The 26,033-nt window shown below is 42.4% G+C and overlaps 1 protein-coding gene across 1 annotated transcript; it reads left to right on the forward strand.

Moving 5' to 3' along the window:
- The first annotated feature begins 16,333 nt into the window (after positions 1-16,333).
- CCNJ (cyclin J) lies at positions 16,334-25,499 on the forward strand. The gene is made up of 6 exons (XM_030569646.1): positions 16,334-16,444; positions 17,067-17,190; positions 19,680-19,890; positions 22,248-22,547; positions 22,635-22,794; positions 24,378-25,499. The coding sequence occupies exons 2-6, from the start codon at positions 17,122-17,124 to the stop codon at positions 24,784-24,786; spliced, it is 1,149 nt and encodes a 382-aa protein (XP_030425506.1). The 5' UTR covers positions 16,334-16,444; positions 17,067-17,121; the 3' UTR covers positions 24,787-25,499.
- Positions 25,500-26,033: the final 534 nt, after the last annotated feature.

Here is a 26,033-nt window from a genome sequence, read left to right on the forward strand (position 1 = left end):
GACAGTAGGGAGGGACAAATCCTCTAACCACTGGCAGTATTTTTCAGCTCATTTAGCTGCTGATGCTATTTAGTATACCAGTGTTTCTTCGCTTCCAACATAGAATTAAATTAATTGCTCTTCTATTTATCTAATTTTTAGATAAGCCAAGGCTGAAAATCCTGGCTGGAGCCATGCTCAGTACATATGTTTTGTTACACCAGATTGGGATCCATGGGCCACAGGTGATCCATAGAGACTTGGCTAGTCATATGTTGCTGGCTCTCATCCTTCTTCCCTCCTGCTAAAATTAATTAAAAGAAGCTAAACATACATTAAATTTCACATAGGCTGTAGTTGCCTTGGGGCTGATGTATATTCCCTAATGAAGGGTAAGAGGTCACTGAGACAAATATTTCTATTAAGACATGGTCCACACTAGAAAAAAGTTTGAGAACCCCTTCCTGGACAGGTCTACAATGTACCTCTAGCCTGCTCTGCAGCTGTCTGCTGTTCTACTATTCATAGACTGTCAGGGTTGGAAGGGACCTGAGGAGGTCATCTAGTCCAACCCCCTGCTCAATGCAGGACTGATCCCCAACTAAATCCCCAAATGGTCCCCTCAAGGGTTGAATTCACAATGCTCAAATCACTGAGCTATCCCTCCCCCATCCTCTTCTAAGGGCAGAGGTGTAATTGCCCACAGCTGCATAGTTTGGCTTTGTAATGTGGATAAATGCCCACTGAAGTCTAGATAAAGGCCATCAAAATCATTTTCATTGTGACCTAATTTGAGCTCAGATCTCCAGAGGGTGAAATAGCAGTGGATTCATTCACTGATTTGCCCTTGCATTTCCTCAGAATTCAATCAGTCCACTTTACGGTTCAAGACGATTTAATTAAGAACAAGCTTGTTCATTTGTTTGAATGTAATGACTGCTTTCTGTATTTTCCCTTGACTGTGAAAATTAAAGTTGTTATTGTCTGTTGTATGTAACAATAACAGTAAAAGTAGAGCCATCTTACTTACAGTGTGTGTGAGCCAAATCCCGTAACTCCTACTTACGAAGTAGTCATTACTCACATGTTTTCCAATGATTTCAGTGGGAGTGCCTGGATGAGTAAGGTTTGAAGAGTTGTTTGAATGTAGTGGTTAAATTGAGCCTTTACTGTCATTCAGAAATTTGGATCTAAGCTGGTTTCTTTATGGAACTAAAAGGTGGGGATGGAAAACACTGGTGATAAAAATGTAATAGGCTGCAAATGATTAGTTATGTTGATTTGGTTTATACTAATAAATGTCTAACAATTTTATCTAAGTTGGTTCCTGCATTATTCATATAAGCAGAGCTGGTTCCCTTCCCAACTACATCTATAAACTCATCATTCTGATCTGTCTAGTAAAATAAATTATTTAAATTGTGTAATGTGTACTTTGTCATTTCATCTACTGGTCTTTGCCATGAATATATTTATCTGCAATATTCCTTAGTAAATATATCAGTTCCTGCAGGAAAGTCTAATTATGTACCTGTTTTAAAGGTTCTGGACTCTAATCTGGTGGCTCTTTTCCATCTCTAATAACTATAATCCTATGATCCTAAACACAACAAGACTTCTGGGTCCAAAATCATTTGCATATCCAATGTCCATTTTCTCTGAATTTTCTTCTATTGCTACCTCCTTCAGAACCTTCAATTTTTAAAGACATATGCCTGAATGGCTACCTTGATTATCTGTCACACAAGCAGATTTGAAATATCTGAACCCTCTAGAGCCACAGGTTAAAATCCTGTCAAACATAGTTAACCATGTTGCTTACTATATGTAGGTCTTTCACGTGAGATCAGAAAAACCAAGACCATACGTGGACAATAAAATTATCCTGATACTTTTTGCTATTGTGTCCTTCCCCTTCCTCCTCATCACTCATGCAGTGCTGAGCACTTGTTCGCAGCACTGTCCACCCCAGAGGTAGCTACACTTTAATGGCACTGTATGGTTGTCATTCGGAATCCTTTGGGATGACAAGCTTTAACATAACCACAAAACATTAAAGGCTGAATTATGTTCTCTGTCTGCATAGGTATGAGGAACAAAAACAACCGTGGCATAAGGGGAGAGCCCTGCCTCTCAAGAAGCCTATTTGGAAGACAAAGGGGTACTGTGGGATGAGAGTTTCATATTGTGAGAGATGGTGGGACTCTCTCTATGTCTATGGCATTGTTTCTCCACCAAATCTATGGGGATTCCTCATCTAAGTTAATGCTGAGTCCTCTCCCCGGACAATGGAGATGAAGCAGAACCAATCCACAGAGCTACTCTAGCAGAATTGCTAGAATAGTCTCCCTAGTCATACAACATTCCCTGAGTAGGATGGTGGGACTGGAAGATTCACACAATCCTCTGGACCCTACCCTCAGTCCAGTCCTGCACTGCCACCAGACACCCTTTGCATACTTCATCCAGGTAGCTGCTGTGGATCTGGGTCACAGCACTTCACAGACACCAAATCCTGCCCCCTGCCCCTTTGGGTAGCAGAACAGCATCCAATGAAGTGGGTATTCACCGATGAAAGCTCATGTTCCAATACGTCTGTTAGTCTATATGGTGTCACAGGACTCTCTGCTGCTTTTACAGAGCCAGACTAATACAGCTAGCCCTCTGATACAGAACAGCATTGTTTCTGCTATCAGGAGGCCCTGCCCACCCACAGGGGTGAGGGCAGGGTTTTCTCCTCAGTGAACTAATGCAATAAAATAGGCAAAGGAAATGCATCCGGCCATGCACTTTGTTTATGTATTTTGAAAATGACAGCTTCATATTAATTACTTCTAAGATTTCACAACATACTAGTAAATGTGTGCTAACAGATTGCATAAAAAGCACAGTTTCAGTAAACGGAGATTTCACTATAGCATTAACTCATTAAGTGTTCGCTGAGAGCTGTGGAGAGACCACCAATATTATTAATTTTAATGAATAAATTAGAAAATGTAATCTTTTGGGGAACAAAAAAACTAGGCAATATTCATATATTTTTTCTTGCAAATTATTCTCTCTGTTCTAACTACAGCCTCATATTTAAAGTTATGACTCAACTACAAAAATTATATTTGCCATGTTTTGAAAGTCTTATTTCACTTTTCTTGCCAAAGATAATCTTGAACAAATATAAAATATTACTGTAATTCTTGAGTGTTTCATTCACATTGTTGGGTTTAGTTTCTATATTGCCATCTCTTATTTCAGATTGCTATTAAATAAATAAGATGCTTTCTATGTAGTATCATGCATAATGTTAAGTAAATTGGACCTAATTTTGTAAACACAAAAGATGCTTCTTAAAGTTTATCCCCTAAGCACTTGTTAAAGGGTCAGGAAAACTACAGCTGGAATTAACTCTTTATCTACTAGAGACTAGGGTAGTGCTCCTGAAACCTCTCATGGTAAGTAGGTGGCAACATAAATGCAGCCTCTTCATTAGACTTCCTCTTTCTTTTTATTCAATTCCCTTCTAAAGACTAAGTTCTTTGGCCAGACCAACACTAACCTTAATCAAACTCCTCTATCTCAACATCATGCAAGAGATGAAGAGAGAGATTTTTTAAAAAGTAAGTCTATTTTTATACCTTCTTCTGGATCTAATGGAGGGACACAGGTACCTGGAGCTGTTTGTATATTTGTATCTTCCACAGGACTAAGCGCATAACTGGCTCTTAACTAATAAAGAATCATCATAGACTGCCTACATGTCTATTTTGAACATTTAGCTCTTAAAAGGGTTTTATGTCTGCCTGGAGTTCTGTGATTAGTTCCTAGCTTGTGGCCAGATCGTGATCTGCGTTGCAGCCATCATACCATGCAGAATTTTCATAAACCTGAAATGGGCTTTCTGGGGATCACAGTGGAGCCACTGTGCCATTCATCCTTCAGGTTTGCCGCAGCCCCAGGTTGCCCCTTTCCTAAGATCATTGAGACCAAACCCTGAGGATGTTTTCACTCCTAGGCTGCAAAATTCCTATGTCTGTGCCATATACCACTTTGGATGTGCAGTTTACAATCTGGCTTTGTACAACTCTGTCCAGTCATCAGTCTATCACAAGTGGACCCAATCATTGGGTCCCAGATGCTTCCAAGTCAACAGGGAGTATAGTCACTGTTTCTAACTCTAGGTCTATAGGGTGTACCACCAAGCTTAGATCTCTACACTGACACCTTTCCTTGGGACATGGGATATCACAGCCCAGCCACCCTACCCTCTGAAACTAGTGCCTCAGACTCCCCTCTCTGACTTTCCCAGTCACTTATACATGTTCCTCCACAGTTTCCCTTAGGCTGTGGGCAACCTGGGCTTCTAATTTAACCCCTTCAGGGACAACATGGCAGGAAAGCAAGGCACACAGGCTTAGCCAGGGAATTTCTTAACCACAACCACTTTTACTCTTAAAGTACTCAAGAGTTACAGATCTTCAAAAACAATAAACAGCCCTGAGATTCACCCTGCCTTAGCCTGAGCTCACCCCTTCTGGCAATGCATGGCTTGTCAGTGTTTCAGGTGGGGGGCAGAGACCCCCACCCTCCTGCTCTCTCTCTCTCGCATGTAGGGTGACCAGATGTCCCGATTTTATAGGGACAGTCCCGATTTTTGGGTCTTTTTCTTATATAGCCTCCTATTACCCCCCGTCTCCTGTCCTGATTTTTCATGCTTGCTGTCTGGTCACCCTACTTTCATGTCAGGTTTACATGTGGCAATATTATACCCACTCCTCAGAGCAGCACCCCTTCTTAAATAAGTCTATCTTCTTTTTCCATGTGCCCAGGCTGACCAGCAGCAGATCTATCAGCCTTGTTAGCACCAAATGTAGAAAATCCATTTTTCCCCAGGGGCAGGCCAGCAGTTGAGAAAAAATCAAAGTAAATGGCTCCAGACTGCTCTGTGATGGCTTCTCAGTGATGGTCCTTCAATGAAGTGTCAAACACCTTTCCTGGGAAGGGCAACACTCTGAAATACAATTCAGTAGCCCTGCCTTGGGCAAAGTTTAAAATGTGTTCAGTACACATTACCAAATGGAGAACCTAATAAAATAAGAAGTTACAATACAAAATTGGCTAACAGTTTCATACACATATATTCCACACCATCTCGGGGAGAACATGTGACTGCGTGCTCACAAGCCAAGTGCCCCTGTTCGGCTCATATTTCCACCCCTCAGTTTTGGTTTCGTTTCAAATGGATCACTCACCTGTCATCATAGTGCTTTTAATGTCATCCAAGGGGACATTCATTCATACACTGTAATAATACACCATGCATAATGAGTCACTGAACTGAGTCTGAGATTAAGTGAGAATACTGAGTACTGACTCATCTCTGCTAAAAACATGTCTCAACTAGATGTGGTGCAACAAGGTAATTATATACTGAGTAATACAACAGGACAATCCCCATTAGGAACCTGGGATGGAAAATATATTTGCCACTATAGTTTGAGAAAGGTACACCCAAGCACTAAACTGAGACGGTCAAATTCCTTGTGAAGAATCTTTCCAAAAAGTTGTTAGAATCTTGAATTCTTGAAATTCTGGTTTGGTTACTTTGTGCTCTGCTATGTAATGCTAAATTCATAGCCGCCAACTTTTCTGCAGCTCCATGGGTTATGTTTCTTAACAGAGCAAGGCACTATTTATCATGCAGGTGTCTATTCAGGTCCCTTGCAGAAGAGGCAGATGTGGAGTGAAGCAGCAGCCTATCTGCTGCATTACACAGAAGCTGGTGGCAGATGGGCCAGCAGAACTAGGGTGAGAGGGGCAACGAGTTGGAAGAGCAAGCTGGACAGTGCTTGGCAGGGGTGAGAGATGTGAAGTGACACTAAGGCCTGGGCTACCCTAGCAGGGTGGTTTGAACTAAGATACGCAACTTTAGCTACGCTATTCTTGCGTAGCTGAAGTCAAAATATCTTAGTTCAAGTTACCTGGTCGTCCTCACGGCGGCGAGTCGACTGCCGCGGCTCTCCCGTCAACTCTGCTTACTCCTCCTGCCGAGGTGGAGTGCGGGCGTCAATTAGCGGATTGATTTATCGCATCCAGACGAGATGTGATAAATCTATCCCCAGCGGGTAGTAAAGACGTACCCTGAGAGAGTCGCCCCTCTCTGCCACAGCTTCCTCCTGTTAATGTTCTCAACCTCCAGCTCACTGAAAGGGGGTGGAAGAATGTGTTCCAAAGTCTCAGTATACACTTTACTAGTCTAACTCCCCATCATTACATCAACTGCATGGAAAATAACACACATGGTGACTGATTCACTTGAGAAGGCTTTTTAAGCAACTTAGAGTGCTCCAGACTTTAAAGGTGCATCAGCCGCCGCACATAGCGCAACTGCTATATAAATATATTGAGCTTTAAGAACTGCTGTACTCTATAGTTACTGTACCTCACTTATTTAAAATGAAAAACAAACCCCAAAACCAACACTGCCCTTACATTAAAAATAGGAGAAAGTCACTGATGCGGAAAAATGGTAGATCTCAAGAGACCCTGAAATATTTGCTACATTCTGCAATATCCTGCAAAATTTTCATTTATATTTTTAAAAGTTACATTTTCTCTTTTTCTACAAGACACAAAAAACCCAAAAATTTGGAAAAGCAGTAACTCAACCAAACAAACAGAAGGAGAAAATACCCAAGATTCAAATATAGAAACATAAAAAGCAAGTGTCCAAGTAACTGCAGGATTCTAGTCCTAAAGGGTTGGTCAGAACACTCAGCATGTTTGAAACTGTGTTGAGACTATAATCCTGTGAATTACAGGGCCATAAATCCAAGAGACTTCAGCATTGTGCATTTTGATGATTCCACAAACAGATAGGAAGAATTTAGGGGCAGATTTCACAAATTACAAACTCCAGTGGAGACAGCACTGAGTTGCACCATCCCAAGAGGAACTCCAAGAGGGATTGTGCTTCATAGAGCTCCCCAATGCACAATGAACAGTTTTCATAGCCCTTGAGAGGCACAATTATGCATATCTGATTCAAGCTGTGCACAAGATCAGACCCTACATTTCAAAATATTTGTCTTCTCTTTCCCCCCATGCCTATTGTGTACATATGAGATCTGTTATCTGGTCTCTCACTGAAATGTCCCAGGTTTTTAGGTACGTAAGTAGCTCAAAGTGTCTATTTAAAGTTTCTTACTAATATAAACTTAGCTGATACCATTAAATGTAATATTAACATGTTCACTATTTATTCTGAGCATTTACTGAGTTTGATTTTATTCTGATTTACAGTACTGAGCAAGGTTGCTGAACCACAATAGAGTATTGTCTATAAATATCCATACACATTTAGTGTTAGTAAACTTCGCACCAGTTTAAAAAGTAGTGTGTTGTAGCTACACTGGACATGGGTTTTATATAATGTCATATTTAAAGGCATAGAAGTAGTGATATTAAACTAACCACTGCAGGCAAACCCCAAGGTAAGTCAAGTGGACCATTCAGAAGGTTCAGAAGGAGATATTACTCAACCGTGTAATTACAGGGGCACACCCTTCAGATAAGAAAGCTCTCAGTTTTCTCTCTGGTATAAATTATTGATGATCTTATAGTTTTGATTAACCTGATAGAACAAATATACATCTTTAAAAGTAGTATTCTGCTATATTATATTACTATGTAGGTAGGAGTGTAGTCCCCATTTCAGATTTGGATCTGCTCTTCTTGTTGTATGTCTCTTCTCCACCCCTTTCCCACTTATTCATATTTTTTCCTTTCACATCCATTATCCTCAGAACCTTGTAAATATTCACGATTAGTCCTTTACTTGATGACCAGTATTCCCTTGACTTCAGTGGGACTACTCACATCGCAAACAGTTACATATATGGGCCCCTATTCTGCAAACTTGCATGCACATTCTTAATTTAAATCAATGAAACTACTCAAGGTAGAAAAGTTATACATGGATAAGTGGATGGAGCAGTCTGAAGGAATGGGGAGAGGAGGAGGAAGGTAAGAATGTCAATTTGGGGTGGAGGCTGACAGCTCGCAACCCCCCATGTAATAACCTTGCAACCCGCTGAGGGGTCCCGACTCCCAGTTTGAGAACCCCTTATATAGATAAATTAGCCCTCAGATGTCCCTTTTGTCCATGTGCCTAGTCTTTATCAGCTAACAGTTTCCCTTATCATCAAAGGAAGAGTGCATTTGCCACATAAGCCATATACTATCTATTCTTTTTTTTCTTTTTTCACTAACTGTTCAGCAACTGAATGATCCACCTGGTGTTTATGAACATCCAAAATGGACATAGTCACTTCCTCCAATGCGGGAGCATGTGGTGCTAATGATAGTAATTTCTCCCAGTATGTAAGAGTGAGAGTGGCACTTCTCTATTTGGAACCACAGAAGCATGTTTTTAGCACTGGGGTGTTCATTAACTTCCTCTGCTTCAAGTATGCACATTTCTTGCAGGTTGTAAAAACACTGTCAAAGAAAACGTTCCTGTTAGGATCCTGTTTACTGGACTTTTTAACAGTATGATTAGCCTTTGGAACTCAACGGCTATTCCTTGTGATTTAAATTATTTCTTTCTTTAGAGATAACAAAATTATTTCACTATCTTAAAAAGTGAGGCTGTTGTAAATAGCTCAACCTTTAAAAAAAGTTTTTAAATATTTTTAGGAGATATTTGCCCATCAAGCCATGTGTAGAAGCTGGATAAAAAGTTATTAGAAAATTGAAAAACACGAAATCTAAAATGTTTAATTCAACTATTCTAAAAGTTCCCTGAAATATACTTATCTGTGCAGAGATTCAGACAGGAAAAAGGTTTGGGGTTTTCCACAAAAACTTAGAGGTAACATTTTAAAAAATCATGTTTATAGTAGAAACTCTCTTAGGACCCCACTCTGCAAACTCTTATGCACATGGATTCATTTACTGAAGTCAATGGAACTTCTTACCTGCATAAAGTCACTCATGTATAAAGACTTGTCTACATTAACAAGTTTTGTTGACAAAACTTATGTTGACAACCAAAAGTCAACAAAACAAAAATCATCAAAGGGTGTTCACACTTGCTTCCTCTGTCAACAGATCATGTCCACATTGGGGACATCATTATCGACAGGGTGAGCAATGCACTGTGGGTATGTATCCCAGAGTGCAGTGTTGTGGGTAAGAAGAGCTGATTGCTGTGCATCTTGGGATTCTCTCCAAGTTCTCCCACAGCCCCCTGAGCTGTGGAGAGCAGCATCATGAGTAGCTCTGTGAGCTCTCCCTGCTGAGGAATGGCAAAGCAGCACAGCAGCCTGTCCCCTCCCCCTTCAGTAGCAGTCTGCCTGCTGCTGTGTTCCTAGCGCCGGGCAGAACAGGAGCATTCCAATGATTGGCTCTTTGTTTGTTCCCCTACGGAGCAGCACACAGATACTTCTAGGAGCTTTGAAAGGGGAGGGGAACATGCCCGCAGGGCAGCAGAGATCAAAACACTGAGAAGAGCAATCAGGGCAGGCATTGTGGGATACTGGCAGATGCCAGTTCTGTCGACAAAACAATCAGCAGTGTCTACACTGGCTCTTTGTCAACAATAAAGGGAGGGGAAAAGACAAGTCTCTTGCGGGGATGGAAGTTTTTTGTCACAAAAACTAGGCATTTTTTGCAACAAAAGTCCCACCGTAGTGTGTACGCTCTTGCTGTTTTGTCGTCAAAAGGCAGTTTTTGGCCACAAAACTTGCCATTGTAGATAAGTGTATCCAGGATCAGGCCTTTACAGGCCTAGCCAAGGAATCATCACGCTGGTTATGCAAAAAAAAATTCAACAAACAAACAAACATGGTTTCATTTTTAAAGAGTAAATCATGCCTGAGCATGTATTAAGATGATGAATTACAATATGTTCCTCTTAAAGTAAGCTGTATCCACATCACTTCTTCTTCATGGCTTTTCATCATACGTCATTTTAGATTTTGCATTCTCAGTAACTAACTGAATTTTGACCAGCTATTTGAAGAGGTAAAGCATTATAAAGTGCTAAGTATTGTTCCTGAGGGCATTCTGCACCAAGTACTTAAAAATTCGGCACAAAAATAAAATAAAAATTCTGTGCACAATATTTTACAATTCTGCACACAATATTTTAAAATTCTGCAAATTTTGTTAAATAAATGTGGAGGCTCCAGCATGGCATTGGGGAGCACAAGCCACTGGCTGCACAGAGGTGGGAGATCACTGTGCAGCTTCCCCCGGGACACAGACTGTGGTGAGGCTGCATCCAACGCTAACATAGCGCAAGGGCCGGGCCTGCCCCAGAAACACCCCAGGGCCTTGCCCATCTGTGCCAGGTTTACCAGATGTGGGCAGGCAGGCTCAGCAAGGCAGGATCCAAGTGTGGAGGGGCTTAGTGGGGGGGGATCCAGATGTGGGTTGAGGAGATTCTGTGTGGGGCAATCCGGGTGCAGGTGGCTCAGTGGGGGATCTGAGTGTGGAGGGGCTTGTTGCGGGGTTCTGGGTGCCACAGTAATGGGACTCTGCAGGGGAGTCTAGATGAACATGGTTGGGGCTCAGCAGGGGTGGGGTCTGGATGTGGGGGAGATAGAGATCAGCGGGCAGAGGGCATAGTGGAGGGGGTCCAGATGCTGCGGGAGTGGGGCTCAGTGCGGTGGGGATTCAGGTGCAGCTGGTTGAGGCTCGGTGGGATAGGGATCTGGGTGCAGATGGTTCATCGGGGTGTCCAGGTGCAGGGGGAATGGGGCTCGGCAAGGGGGTTTCTGAGTGTGGTGGGTAAGGATTGGCAGGAATATCTGGCAGGACAGGGGATCAGCTCCTTGTACAGGGATCACTCCCTCTGCAGCTGAGGTGCGATGAGTGCAGGAAGCGGGGGATAGGGTGGGGGCAGGAGGAATTTGCAGTTTCCTGCAGCCAGGGGAGAAATCTGAGAGTGGGTCTGACCCGGCCCTGGATGCTGTGCAGGGAAAGAGGAAGTCCCATTCTCCCCAGTCCAGCTGGGACTAGCAGCTGAGCCCAGTGCAAGATAGGAGCCACCAGCCAGGTCTTTCCCAGTCATGCCTTTTGCCCCATAGTAATTTACCTCTCTCCCAGCTACCCTGGGCACCCAAAACATACTGCTGGTAAGGGCTGCATGACCACTCGCTTCCCCATTAGAAAGTCATTTTTCTGTGAGGAAGCAAAGAAATCTGTGGGGGACATAAATACTGTGCATGAGCAGTGGCGCAGAATTCCCTCAGGAGTATCTGGTAGATGATTTCTGTAGCAAATAGTAAGTACTGACAACAAATTGCTGATGGAAAAATGTCTAGGAAAAGATACGTGCAGAATGCCTACTGCAAGATCAGAAACACAAATACTTGTCCTATAATAACTCTTTAGAAATGACTGAAGTCAATTCTTTCAACCTGCAGGTCTGCAGACTATTGGCCTGATTTATACTGCCACTTAAATCGATGTAAGTTACGCTGCTCAGAGGATGTGAAAAAATCACCCAAGTGACATAACTTACATTGACCCTAACACGGTGTCTAAACCACACTATGTCGGTGGGAGACGCTCTTTTGCTGACTTACCTTCTGCCTCTCAAGGAGGTGGAGTACTGAAGTCTACAGGAGAGCGGTCTGCCATTGACTTATTGCGTCTTCACCAGATCAGCTAAATCAATGCCACTGCATCGAACACAACTGCACCAATTTAGCATGCCAGTGTAGACAAGCCCTCAGTGTGTAAATTACTATTACACATTTTCTGCCTGGTTCTTATATATTTCACAGCATACAAGAACTGACAAGTAGTTCTAAAAGCTGAGTCTTTTTTTCCTGTTGTATACCCTTTTTTGCAACCCAAGGGTTGGGTGCTCCTATCCTCTTATCCCAGGGTGGGGAGCTAATATGTGAGAATGTGAGCTGGAGGTGATGCTTTCCAGTACTGTCAACCTCAAGTGTACATGAATAAGGCTCACCGAAATAATGAGATTTGCTTAAAATCACGAGTTTTTAAAAACAATAATGAAATTTGGGATCTTTTTCTTTACCTCTTGGTTTCTGAACTTTTAGGGTGCACTTACATCATGTTTTCTCTTAAACCATTAGCTAGAAAATTGCTTTTTTATTTTAAATGAAAGCTGAGATTCTCATGCAAATTCCTGACACTGCCAGCTGGGACTTTAAGAAAAACACCAAATATCACAAGACTCATGATAAAATTGTGAGAGTTGGTAACACTGCTTCTTGCTCTTCCTGAGCCTATGGAACTCCCTATACTCTCCCTCCATCACTTGGATGAACACCAGGCAGTTGGTCCTCCACACGTTCATGTGGGAGCATAACTAGCTGGAGGTGGAACCAGGCAACAGTTTCTCTATGCAGCATATTTGCCTTGGAAGGGGGCCTAAAAGCTGTGCAAATTGCCAGTCTTTATTGTAGTCAGACTAGCATTAGCTCCTCAACATGAGATTTGGAATGTGCAACCATATCAGCTGGGCTTCCCAGGGAGTGCACCAAGGAGCAACTTCTTCATGTGTGGGTAGGTGTCATGGATCTCCAGTCTCAGTGGGCCCTTCTCCTTCTACGAAGCTGCCATACATATGGAGAAAAGGATAATGAAATCAGGAGAGAGTGATTAGGCCCCAGCCTGGAACTCCACATGAGAGCACAAGACTCACCAGCGTCAAGGCTGTGCATTCATTTGAGAGTGAACCACTGTCTGCTTGAAAGAATGGAAACATCATCAGAGGTTTCGCTTGTTGGCAGAATTTTGTGAGTTTATATGAAGGTTAAAGTGTATTCTGCCTAAAAGCCTAGTAGCATGAAGTCCAGTCCTGCAAGTGCTGTGTGCCTAGTGAGAGATGATAAGCACCCTTCAAGACCGAATGAAGGCATTCACAGACGAAGGTGCTCAACACAGGTCAAAAGGACTTCAAGTGTTCAGCATCTAGCAAGATCAGACTCTTGTATTCAACACTGGTCATTCTAGATTCAAAACTCTGAAGTTTGGTCTTCACTGGAAGTTGGGGGTGCTCATTATTAATTATCATCATTAAGATATGTGTTATTTGCATTGAGGCCTCACTCAGGATTGAAGATCTGTTTTACTAGCCATTGTACAAACACAGAATAAATAACCATCCCTGACCCAAAGACAAATAGAAACAGACAAAAAGTAATGACTTCCTAGAGTTTTGTAATAAGAGTATCTTGTCTGCTTCTAAATCCAGTGTGCTTCTATATTCTGCAACAGGGTTTTGCAGGAGTATGTATTTTGTTGCTACATAAAATTCTCCCTATAAATTGGCTTTGCATCTGAACAGTGTTTATTAATGTTATCTAACCAATAAGTATCTGTTAGAATTAACACAGGAAATTGAAGAATTTGGAAAAGCTGCTAGTTTTAAGGTGAATTACATTGTATCAAAACTCTAGCCACTAATATTACACAGAAAGAGCTTGTCTCTTTCTTTATATTTAAATAGGCACCTAATTCTGTGTAGTACTTACTAGGAATGAATATTCCATACATAAACGGTTAATGTGAATTATGGTATCTATCTTCCAGTGATACTACAATTTAATGAAGACTTGAAAAAAACTGAATAAACCAATAATTTCATGGTTGGGGAGGATGGCTATGATTCAAAATAAACAAGTTCCCTTGAACTGCGTTTCTGATTTGAACTTTCCCTACAGAAAAAAACAAGCACTTTTCTGCAATATCTGTATAATAAAAATACCTAAATGTATATGGAAAAAGTTAAAAAAAAAAAAAAAAAGGTTACCAACATCTTTTATATAGAACAACAGAGTAGGAAGAAAAGATTCTCCCAAATAATTGTAAAAATAAAAAGTAAAAACAACAATTAACCAAAATATATTAGCTAAGGGAAGACAAAGTACTGGTCTGATTGATGTCTTTCTTTAGCCCGCATGATAGATTATGCAAAACACAAATTTCCATTTTATAAAATACATTTCTAGCCCATATGATTGCAGTGAAAAACTTCTGAATGTAAACAGATATAGCACGGTGTCCCATATCCAAAATGTCATACCAAATTAGATCAATGATCCATCAAGCCCAGTATCTGTTTCCAAAAGTGACAAATATTGTGTGTTTTAGAGGAAGGTGCAAGAAACTGAAACGTTCAAGTACCTAACTACTATCAAATCACAAGATTGTCTTCAAAACTGAGATTTTAAAATTTTTTATATTTTTGATTTTTTTTTGTTTGCTTTCTTGTTGTTGAGCCTTTAGGTTTTCTAGATTTTCTCAACATCCATGAAGGCTAGAAGCTTACATTAAAAAAAAAAAAAAAAAGAAGGAGATTCTCACCTAAACATAGGTCTGCAGGAGCTGGGGCCTTAGGTCAAACACCAAATATTGAGCAACTTGCAATAAAATCATGTGAGAACCGTTTTGCCTTTTAATTTCATTGAATTCTCCCCTGTTCTAGTGCTATCCAAAATAAACAGTAATGGAAGTAAATAAACAGGTGAAAAGAAAGTGCATCATAGCAGTCCAAGTTCCAAAAAATCATGGAAGACCATGGTAATACAAGGAAAAAACCTTCCAATTATAGAAGAAAGCATTCTTGGAACTCCTCTGCTTAATGAGAATTCAGAATCAAACCAAGGTCTAAATAGGGTGACCATATTTCCCAAAGGGAAAATGGGATACTGCACAGGACTGATTCAAGCCCTCCCCCCACTGCACAGGGCTGGCCCACGCCACTCGCCTGAGCCCCCTTCTCCCACCACCACATGAGGCTAAGGTAACTGGTCACTCAAACCCTGCCTGCCCCCCCCCCCAGATGCTGGGGTCACTGGAACTCCCGTTCCCCCTGCAAGAGGTTGTTGCTGGAACCCTCCTTATCCCCTTGCATGAGCCCTTTCTCCCCCCCCCAAGGAGGAGCCATTCCCCCCACACTTTTCTCTGCACCACACCACACTTTTGTCAAAAAATTTGCTCCATTTGCTCTTGCCAACTGATCAAGTTGGCAAGAGCACACAGGACAACTGCCTACTTTTGCCAAAAAAGTCAGGATGGCAGAGACAGGGCTTAAAAAAAAGAGACTGTCCTGGCCAAAATGGGATGTATAGTTACCCCAGAATCCCTGGATCATGAGATGCTTTAGCAAAAGGGCAGTACACCACATCCAGCCTTGTCTGGACGAGTCTCAACCACTCACTCTCATCAAAGCCTCTTCTTTGATCAGACACCAGGAGAGCCAAGGGGCTGCATCTCTAGGTCTGGTGAAAAAGACACGGATAAGCTATTTCAGCATAGCCCCTTCTCCCCCCAAAGTGTCTCCCAATCTGCCCCAGTGGCTCGTATGTGAGAGCTCGCCTCGAAAATGAACAATTGCCTACTATCACCTTCTGTATCTTCTTTGGTTTTTCTGATACAAAGGCTTTAGTGCACAATGGGTAGCATCTATTCTCACTTGTATTACCATCTACCTTTTAAAAAACTACTCTTCTCTAAGTAAAGTAATTATTTCTATCCACACAGCTGTGTGTGACACATCACAAGTTTAAGTCTCTCTTTAGTCACGTTTTTGGCATACAAGTCATTTTGTATGGTATTTCAGTTGTAAGGCTTAATTAATGTTTCCATAATGCTTGGATCAAATGGGTGATTGTTAAGTTTTCAGGTGAAATGATAGAACAAATGTAGGCGACAATTAAACAAAAACGTATTTTAAGGAGTTGGAACTGCAGTGTTTCTGAAGCTGAAACCCAGCATTTTCCAGCCAACTCAGAATTCCTCCAGTTTAAAGCGCAAGGTCCTCAGGGCGCTCCTCCCTGAAACCTGAGCCTACCTTCTCTTTTGCACCACACTGCATGCAGAGACCCGCAGATTACTCTCATGCCAAGAAAAACACACACTCTTATCGTTTCCCCCCTTCGTCTTCCCTTTGCAACCCTTTCTGATGCTCTGTACACTCGGGTGCCTACTTGTATACAGACATACGTAACTTGTATGCAGCACAACGGCAGCGTGTAGGCACAGAGGGAAACACTAGCAGCCCCTACGCGGCTGGAAAAGGAAAAGCAAGCTGGGCAAAGCCGCGGCCCGCGGTTCCCCTCTTCCCACGCTTCCTCCCCCCCAAATCTTTCAGTCTGGGCGGCTACGGCAGCTCAAGGGGTCCAAAGGCTCCTTGCATGTGGCAGTAGAGTGGAGAGCTTGTGCGCCCGTGAATGCCGGGCCGTGATTGGAGCTCTTGGGCCAGACCCCGATGTAAAACGAAAGTAGATTGGCAGAGGCCCAGCGGCATGTGCCTGCTCCCTGGCTTTGTATACACACTTGCCTGCTGAGCCCTTTAACAATGGGCGAGGGGAGCTGCTCAGCCCCGTGGCAGCGCTGAGCTCCAGGGAAGCGCTGCGGTGAGATGCCCGGGGACATGCCTGTGGCTCTCGTGCCGCCGGGGCTGTGAGCGGGGCTGCTGCTCGGGGTAAGAGGCGGCTGCGCTGCGAGTTGTGGGGAAGTTCCTGCCGGAGCAGCCGGCGGAGGGTGCATGCCAAGCCCTTTGTTGTGTCGGGAGCCAGGGAGGCGGCTGCTGCTGCTGCTGGGACCCCCGCGCCCCCCGCTGCACCAGCAAACTGCTCAGCGCCGCCTCTGCTGCCGTCCCCTCCGCTCTCCCCGCTGCCGAGTTTTCTCCGAGCAGTGTCGGGAAATGCACCCGCCCGGGGAGCCTGTGCCCCATACAGGCGGCGTCGATGGAAAAGGGGGAGCAGCTTCAGTGCGAGGCTGGAGCGGAGCGGAGCAGAGCCCAGCCGGGATCCAGGGGGACACGATGCTGCGCTTTAACAAGCAGAGCCCCGGGGTCTCGCACTCAGCTCCCCCCCGCCCCGCCTGGCGACGTGCACGGCTATCAGCTGTGGCTGGGGAGCGGGGCTGCCGGTGCCTCCCCGGGGGAAGGGCGAGAGAGCTGAGCGTGCGCTGGGGGGAGAGGAGTAACTGGCTGCTTTTAATTGGGTGCAAATGAAGAGGGGCTCAGGGTGGGGAGGTGGACGAGAATTAAACGGCTCTGCGGCTGGACTGAGTGGGCGCCGCTTCTTTCCCCCTTTGCGCAGGCTTCGGCTGCTGCCTTTCGCCGTGTGCCGCTGTGACTCTCTGCCGTCCCGTCCCATGGAGCTGGAGGGGCAGTGGTGGAAAGGACAGCTGGCTGCCGACATCCACCAAGCGCTTCGCTACAAGGTACAGTGAGCAGGGCTCTGCGGGGACTTTGCGGCAGAGGGAGCCGGGCCCCTTACTCGGCTGCAGCCTGCGGGCTGAGCAGGGCAGAAGGCTCAGCTCTTCCCTTCCTGAGTGAGCCCGTCCCCCTCTCCTGCCAGACAGTCCCTAGAAGGGAGTGAGGGGCAGTGCCCCGGACAGGTCAAAGGGCAAGGCGACTTACTGTTCCTTTTGTCTCAAGCCTGTATCGCTAGGTTCTTACGAGGATTTAGCCACGGGGGGATCCGGTTTGTGGGCCTTTTAAATTCACATGTCCTGAAATCTTAAAACTAGCTTCTCCATCTGCAATATGGGCTAAGATCCTCCTGTGGTGCTAGAAGGATGGATTAATTCACTGGGTTTTTGCAAGATCTTTGGGCTCCTCAGCTGCAAGGGTTTGTGTACGTTCCCACTGGCATTGAAGTTAGATAAAGTAAATTGACACTTGAGCTGGAGCACTTGCTTGCACTGCGTTTCAGGCCTCTCAGTACATAAAGGCATTGATTAGCATGTGATAGTGAAGCTGGTTGGCTCCTTGCAGGCAAGGGGGGAGGAGGAGAGGGAGTTAAAAGGCTATCTGAGGGAGGCTAGTGCTACAGATCTTGGCAGAAAATTCCCCACCTTGTTAAGAATGCTGGACCCTAATTTTTCGGGTACCCTCCCTGGGTAAAAAGTATGGTAACCTCCAACAAAATTACTATGTCAGTGCTAAATTTTGTTGTAAATCTATTTATAACAGTCATTATTTCTAAATCTGCTGTATAAAAGGAGAATAAATGTGCTAGTTTAAAGTCAGGTTAATTGAAAACTGCACAGAAAAAGACAGCTCCAGTAGAATATGTGGTAACAACTGAACTGCTGAGATCTGTAATGTCTCTAAGTATATACTGTCCTGATTATCTGTACTGAATCCTGAGTATTTACACAGATATTCCTCTACCTCTGCCCTTTGGCCTTGGTGCATTTGGCCCTTTTTTGGAAGTATGAATAGATCCAAGTTTAAACTGTATTTAAAAAAAATGAGCTACTATGTAGAAGAGTGCTCTGTAAGTGGGTGCATTAACAATAATACATTTTAGGGCAATTCTGTTTTGAAACTCCTCTTAGCTCTGAGCTGACTCATGTCCATGTTTGTGGATATTGCTTTTGATGATAAGGCTTACCTTATCTCCACACTGTTGTAAATAGGGTAACAATCATTTAACCTAGTAAAAATGTGACTAAGTAGTTTTGGTGATTGCATTAACTTTCTTCATGGCCAGATCACTTAAGCAATGCACATTACTGGGCCCATGTACAAGAAACAACAAGTACAACAGATTCTAATTGCGAAGGAAAGTAAATAACTTCTGACAACTTTAATAATCTTACAGTTTGAAACTATTTAAAGAGGTGGTTATTTTAAAGATAATCATAGGATTTTAAGTCTTGAATGTACCTTACACTCGTGATGTGCAGGAGGTTAGATTAAAGGATCATAATGGTCCATTCTTTCCTGAAAAGTCTATGGATCTGTAAACTTTTGAGTTATCTCAGCTCTACCTGATGTCTCAAAATAGGCCCCCTGCTGGGAAATGTTATTACAATAAGCATTATAATCCCAAACCATATCAAATCTGAGCTCCAGAGTGTAGCTCTTTCTCTCTGTTCATTTGTGATAGTGAAGATCAGCTGTGTTGTTTGGTTGCAGCTGCCTGGAATTCTGCCTTCCACAGTGCAGAACACCGTGCTAGCAGTTAAGGCTCTTGTCCTTGGAACATTCAGCCTTTCAGAGTCTGAATTTTTTTATAGTCGGACCATGCCACAAGGGTTTTTCTTTGTCAGTCCGTCATTATGTTCAGTCAAACCTTATTTGGCTTGTTTGTTTTTAATTTTGGGGCCAAGTGAGCTTTATAAGAGTGTTCTATTTTAAATAATTGTTCTGTAGAATCTAGATCAGGGTAAGCAACCTATGGCACACGTGCCAAAGGCGGCACACAAGCTGATTTTCAGTGGCACTCACACTGTCTGGGTCCTGGCCACCGGTCCAGGGGGCTCTGCATTTTAATCTCATTTTAATGAAGCTTCTTAAGTATTTTAAAAACCTTATTTACTTCACATACAACAACAGGTTAGTTATATATTATAGACTTATAGAAAGAGATCTTCTAAAAATGTTAATGTATTGCTGACACACGAAACCTTAAATTAGAGTGAATAAATGAAGACTCGGCACACCGCTTCTGAAAGGTTGCTGACCCCTGATCTAGACACACCTTGTATAGGTGTCATAAGATAATAAATAGGCATCCCCAGCAAGAGAACAGTTCCACTCTGTGAAAATGAATAGTAAAATCATGACTGTGCCTCCTTTAAAGTGCTTTGAAAAGTTCTTTATGTATTAACCCAGTCAATTTTCTTATTTATTTTTCACAAGTATATTTGAATAAAAATAACAGCGGTTGTACTACAACTATATGCTGCTCTCTGTCTAGGAGCTGAAGCTTCCCTCATACAAAGGCCAGTCTCCCCAGTTAAATCTGAGAAGATATTTTGCAGACCTGATTGCCATTGTGAGCAATCGTTTCAGACTCTGTCCTGCTGCGCGACATCTTGCTGTCTATCTACTGGACCTCTTCATGGACCGCTATGATATATCCATTCAGCAGCTACACGTGGTTGCTCTTTCCTGTTTACTTTTAGCAAGTAAGTAATACCCACTTCGTCAGATTAGTGCATATTCACCCCCAAAAGCTTATGTTCCAATACGTCTGTTAGTCTATAAGGTGCCACAGGACTCTGTTGCTTTTTACGGATCCAGACTAACATGGCTACCCCTCTGATACTTAGCCCTAATTTAACTAATGTAGTTTCTTGTACCAACTAAAGGATCATTCTTAGGTGATCAAGTTGATTTAGAAGGAAAATTATGTATAAAAGATTAGCACAGCTGAATTTGGTCCAATATGCGGGCCTCTCTCAGGACCTTCCCCCCATTCACCTTAAAAAAAACCCAGAATTTGAAGGACACTAAAAGCTGCAATTGCAGATCTTGTAGCTTTGTGATAGTGTCGCTGGTGTAGATCTGCCCACATATCTACACCAGCGACACCATCACAGGACCTAACCAGATCAGCCACACCATCACTGGTTCATTCACCTGCACGTCCACCAATGTAATATACGCCATCATATGCCAGCAATGCCCCTCTGCTATATACATCGGCCAAACTGGACAGGAAAAAGGAAAAGGATAAACGGACACAAATCAGATATTAGGAATGGCAACATACAAAAACCTGTAGGAGAACACTTCAGCCTCCCTGGACACACTATAGCAGACCTTCAGGTGGCCATCCTGCAGCAAAAAAACTTCAGGACCAGACTTCAAAGAGAAACTGCTGAGCTTCACTTCATCTGCAAATTCGACACCATCAGCTCAGGATTAAACAAAGACTGTGAATGGCCTGCCAATTACAAAACCAGTTTCTCCTCCCTTGGTTTTCACACCTCAACTGCTAGAACAGGGCCTCATCCTCCCTGATTGAACTAACCTCGTTATCTCTAGCTTGCCTGCATATATATACCTGCCCCTGGAAATTTCCACTACATGCATCTGAGGAAGTGGGTATTCACCCACGAAAGCTCATGCTCCAAAACGTCTGTTAGTCTGTAAGGTGCCACAGGATTCTTTGCTGCAATCACAGATCTGTATTTACATCACAAATAAATTGACTGAAGTTTTTAAAATAAAATTTAAGAAGTAATTACAAGAAAATGAGCCCTCTTTTAAAAGCAGTCACCTGCCACCTCCCAAGTTGCCAAATTACACAGAGAAAAAGGAGAAAAGTCTCCTCTGTTGTAGGTGCTGAAAAGAAATTTTGAATGTCACTTTTGGATTTGTATCCTCTTTTGAGAACTAAAATATGAACAAAATGGTTAGAGTAAACAGGTACCTTCCACAACTGGAAAAACCAAAAGAATTAATTTGGTGGACTGAGTCCCACTGCTACTGAAGAGTCCTTATTTACTAAAAGAACATAACTCCAGCTTCCGTAGAAAGAGTGTAAGAAAGGAGGAAAGTGGGGTGAAACTGAGGTCGCAAAACAGTGGCGAGTTCCATAGAAATGTTTCACTTGCATCCATTATTGCTGGGCTTTTACACGTATAACTTTACGTTAGACTAAAACATGCATGTATGACAAGGCAAAGTCCAGGACAGGGTGGAGCTACTACTATTACTTATATTACTGCAGCACCTAGATGTTCGAGTGTGGAGCAGGATCCCATTGTGCTAGGTACTGTACACAGTACTTAGATTGCAAGTCACCTGGGACTTGCAATCTAAGTACTGATGAACTTAAAAGAAGGGACAGTTGTGGAAGTCTACATAAATGACAATATGCATTTCCAGATGCGTGTTACTGAAGCTCACTTGATTTAGACCGAAGGGCTCAATTTCTGCTTAAGTCCGTTTATTGAATTTAAACGTACCTGTAAACACTGAAATCATTAGAGCCTCTATACCAAGTTGATTCCTCCTACTACACTTTGAACACGGAAAGACTTTTTTTTCTTTAAAGCTAAAAACTAAAGGTGGACTCTTGCACTTTTTTTAAGGCTAGTCTCAATGGTACTTCAGCAGTTACCAGGATAGGTTTTAGGATAACTTAATGAATAACAAGAAGTCATTTATGACATACTGTCAGGCTACACCATACCATCATCAGTATTCTCTCTTTGCAACTGGCTCTTGTTTTTGTGAGAGAATCTATAAAGAGACAACAGGAAGTGTGACACTGCTGTAATATCCTATAGGTTACATAGCAACTATCTGCTGAAGCTTAACCCTTGACAGTATGCCTCTCCTCTCCTCTCCTCTCCTCAGCAGAATCGTCCCATTGAGTTTTGCATGCAGGAGCCTATTTGACATGGCAAAACAATTGTATAGCAAGTGTTCACATTGAAAAATACCCTAATGTTAAAGATACACCAAACTGCATTTGCTGCTGTGTTTTATTCATGTTTCTAATTATATTTTTCTTCCTCTCCCTCGCCCCAAGGTAAATTTGAAGAAAAGGAAGACAGTGTCCCTAAGCTTGAACAATTGAACAGCTTGGGTTGTATGACTAACATGAATCTGGTATTAACAAAACAGAACTTGCTACACATGGAGCTGTTGTTGCTAGAAACATTTCAGTGGAACTTGTGCCTCCCAACTGCTGCTCACTTCATTGAATACTACCTTTCAATCGCCGTCCATGAGACAGATCTCCACGATGGCTGGCCAATGGTTTCCTTAGAGAAGACTAAGTTATACATGGCAAAATATGCGGATTACTTTCTGGAAGTATCTCTGCAAGGTGTGTTGCATGGTTTAGTTAATGCAACCTTATTTCTTAAATAATATTTGTGTCTGACTCATCTAAACAATTTTTTTGTCTATCCAGATCATGCGTTTTTAAATTATGCTCCTTCGTTAGTGGCTACTGCATGTGTGGCTTCTTCAAGGATTATCCTACGTCTCTCTCCAACATGGCCAACTCGACTGCATCGTCTTACTGCATACTCCTGGGACTTCCTGGTTCCGTGTATTGAACGACTGTTAATGTAAGCTTATGCTGGCTTCTCATTTGTAAAGGCTTTGTCTCTGTAACAGCATGGTATATTTCAAGGGCATTTACTCTAAAAAACCATATTTACAAAAACAGTAGTTTAGTAGTGAGTTTGTGCAGCATCTATGTCAAAAGTACCCAGGTACTATACAATATTTATTAAGCCAACATAAAGTTAGTCCCTCTCTGCTTTTCAAAAACCTCACCTGACCTAACTCCCTTCATCCCTCCTCCTCCCAGCAAATAAAATACTCAGACAAAAGCACAACAGAAGGGAAAAAAAGACATGCAGCATGATCTGAATGTCATCAAACTTGGGCTGCAGCAGGCAGTCAAGTAACAAGTTCAAAAGATTGGAGTATGGGGAAGCAAGGGGAAGACTTTCACCTGAGTGCCTTTGGGGTGCTGTAGCAGATCTCAGCTGTTCCAAATGAACCTCTGAAAGCAGATTCCTTAAATAACTGGCTCCCAATCTGCGTAGACCTTTAGAGAATTGAATTTAATAGGTATCCAATGAATTGTACTAAGCACACAGGAGGTCTACCTAAACCTCTGGAATTTAGAGCTTTCTGAGTAGAGGATGCTCCCAATGCAGCATGTTAGAAAAGTGTGGATAGTTATCAAGGGGCCCACAACTAAGAGGGGGAAACTTGCCTTCTCATTATTTATAAATGGAAAAACTGCAGACCAGCGTTATCTACATATCAGATGTGCCATGGGATCCAATGGGACCACAAGACTGAACCATACTAGAAAAGGATGAAAGTACATCCCCAATTAATCAATTCCATTCTTCTGGATGAATCCCTAGGCCACCAGCATCACTTCCATCTTGTTGACAATTGCTCCCATCCACATCCAAACTTTGGTTAGCACATAAAGAACAGAAAAATCTGAATCCAGACTTGATGAGAAACTGTCCTCTGCATGCAGGTGTCACTCTAGCCCATAACTATATCCCTTGATGCCCTTGCATACTGTACACAGTAATCATGAGGCATTACAGACTCAAACCTTGTGGCAGAACAAGGACACCCAAGAATTCCATTGGGGTGGGAAAGAAAGTACTCAACACCTCTCTGGAAGGCCTAAGAGGAAGGGGAAGAATGATTGCAGGGTTACTCCAGCAAGGCACCACGAGCAAGCCAGTAATCCCTCCTGATCAGTAGTATCAATGACTCAGAAGTTGAGATGGTCACAATACAATCATTCATTGCTAGGAGCACATTAGCCACCAAAAATGTCACTTTCAGATTCTCAGACACTGATGTCACTGTAATATTGTACTAGCAAATGTTACTGCTCTGACCTCTATATATCCAAGCAGACTACTTTCATTAACTCTTAAATGCAAATGCTTCTATTAACATTGTAGCCTTTTAAAAAGTTGTTGGTCCTAACCTTTAAAATCATTTAAACTTCCTAGTGTACATCTTTAAAGAATATGAATTGCTTCTTAAATGGCCTTTTCAAAATAGTTTTTGATATTTAAAGGCTGTTAGAGTTTTACAGTTAGGATACTCTTAAAACCGTACACAAAGTTGACTAAAATGGTCTTATTTTCTCTTTGTATTATAGTGCTCATGATAATGATGTAAAAGAAGCAAACAAGCAAAAAGGACAACATGCCCAGCCTTCCCAACATAGTGCGTTTCCCACCCAGACTCCAACTTCACAGCAGGCTCATGTTCAACATGTATCACAGTATCTCCAGGCACATCAAGCTCCATTACAGTATCACCATCAAACCTCACAACAGCAAAACTGTCAGCAGATGATGTCAACTAGTCACACGTCCTCTTACCCACTGCAGACTTGCCCAGCTGGCTTACAATCCAGCGTTCAGGCTCGAGGTCACATACAGACTGGTGCTAGTATGTCACTAGCAGTTCCAATAGAAGTGAAGCCATGTATAAGTGTCTCCTACAACCGGAGTTACCAGATCAATGGACGGTATCCTTGTATTACTCCCTGCTTTGAGAGGTGATGAATACGAATTTAGATACCCTAATTTTTGTCAAACCTCAAATAAGTTTGAGGGCAGCATTCTAAATAAAAGTAGCACTCTTTCCAGAAGGAAAACCGCTGGATTGGCAACCGATTAGCTCAAGTACAGAATCTGCAAAGAATGAGCATGTAGTATGTTTTCTAAAAGGAATGTGTGCGTGGCAGTCATGTACTAATACTTTTGACACTTCAGTGCACTGTGTGCTGTAACAGCCACCTTTGAAATACAGGTCAAGAGAAAAATGGCTGTGGACTGGCTAGAGGCATATCTTTTAATGAAGGAGATATACAGTATTACTTTGAAGAGGCCGTATTTATGCAATACTTCCATACAGTACTGAATAAGATTTACTTTCGGTAAATTGAAACATAAGAATCCACTGAGAAATGATGGGCTTCCCCAGAAACACTGGGGCCACGTAGAGAGAAACAAACTTTCACAGACTAAATCAGTAATGCAATTACTTGTCGTGGTTTTTTCTTTTTTTTTTTTTTTTTTTTTTTTTTTTGGCTCATGCTCTTACAATGTAAAATGTATGTCCAATTTAAGGCACTTGAGTTAACCGACTTTTTTTTTTGTTTGTTTTTAAAGCTTGTGCCTCACAGGCCAGATGTTACTCTAAACATCCAAATCAAAAGGGGGGGAAAAAAAGTAACACTTTCTCACTAACTCAGGGAATTATCTATTCAGAATGACTCTGTGCTGCTTGTGTGTACACTTAACTGGGTGTAATCCAGGGTGGTATTTCTTTCAGGGCATCTACAGTGCAGAGTACCAAAGGGATTTGTAAGTGTATTAAGTGTAGTCCTAACTACTCCCTGCCACCCAACACTCTCGTTATCATATGATTACAGAGTAGTAGTAGTTTAAGCTGAACTAATACTGTACCAGAACTCATGTAATAGTGGTTGTGATTTTTTTTTTATATATTTTTTTAACACAACCAATACAAAATATCCTCTAGTTTTTCAGTCTATAAATTCTCTACACTGTTAAATGCGTACAAAAATTCAGTATTTCATATGTCAGGCTTGGTGGAGGGGGAATAAGTTTTCAGGTAATGCTGTGGCAGCTCATTCTTCTGCTTCACAGAAGTCTCACACTGAAGAGCAATGTCGGCATTCTCGCTGCTGGAACAAAAGTGTATTGCTAGGTCACAGGCAGGATGCTTATTACATAGCTGTCTGAGCTTCAATATTACCCACAAATCAGATGGTCTGAGAGTA

The sequence above is a fragment of the Gopherus evgoodei genome, chromosome 7 (assembly GCF_007399415.2).
Source record: "Gopherus evgoodei ecotype Sinaloan lineage chromosome 7, rGopEvg1_v1.p, whole genome shotgun sequence".
In the NCBI taxonomy this organism is placed as follows: domain Eukaryota; kingdom Metazoa; phylum Chordata; order Testudines; family Testudinidae; genus Gopherus; species Gopherus evgoodei.

Bases quoted from the DNA above. Each gene is read 5' to 3' on its own strand.
- CCNJ (XM_030569646.1), top strand. From the start codon at position 17,122: ATGGAGCTGGAGGGGCAGTGGTGGAAAGGACAGCTGGCTGCCGACATC. The intron at 19,891-22,247 runs GTAAGTAATACC...CCTCGCCCCAAG, and splicing joins TTCCTGTTTACTTTTAGCAA to GTAAATTTGAAGAAAAGGAA. The intron at 22,795-24,377 runs GTAAGCTTATGC...TTTGTATTATAG, and splicing joins TGTATTGAACGACTGTTAAT to TGCTCATGATAATGATGTAA.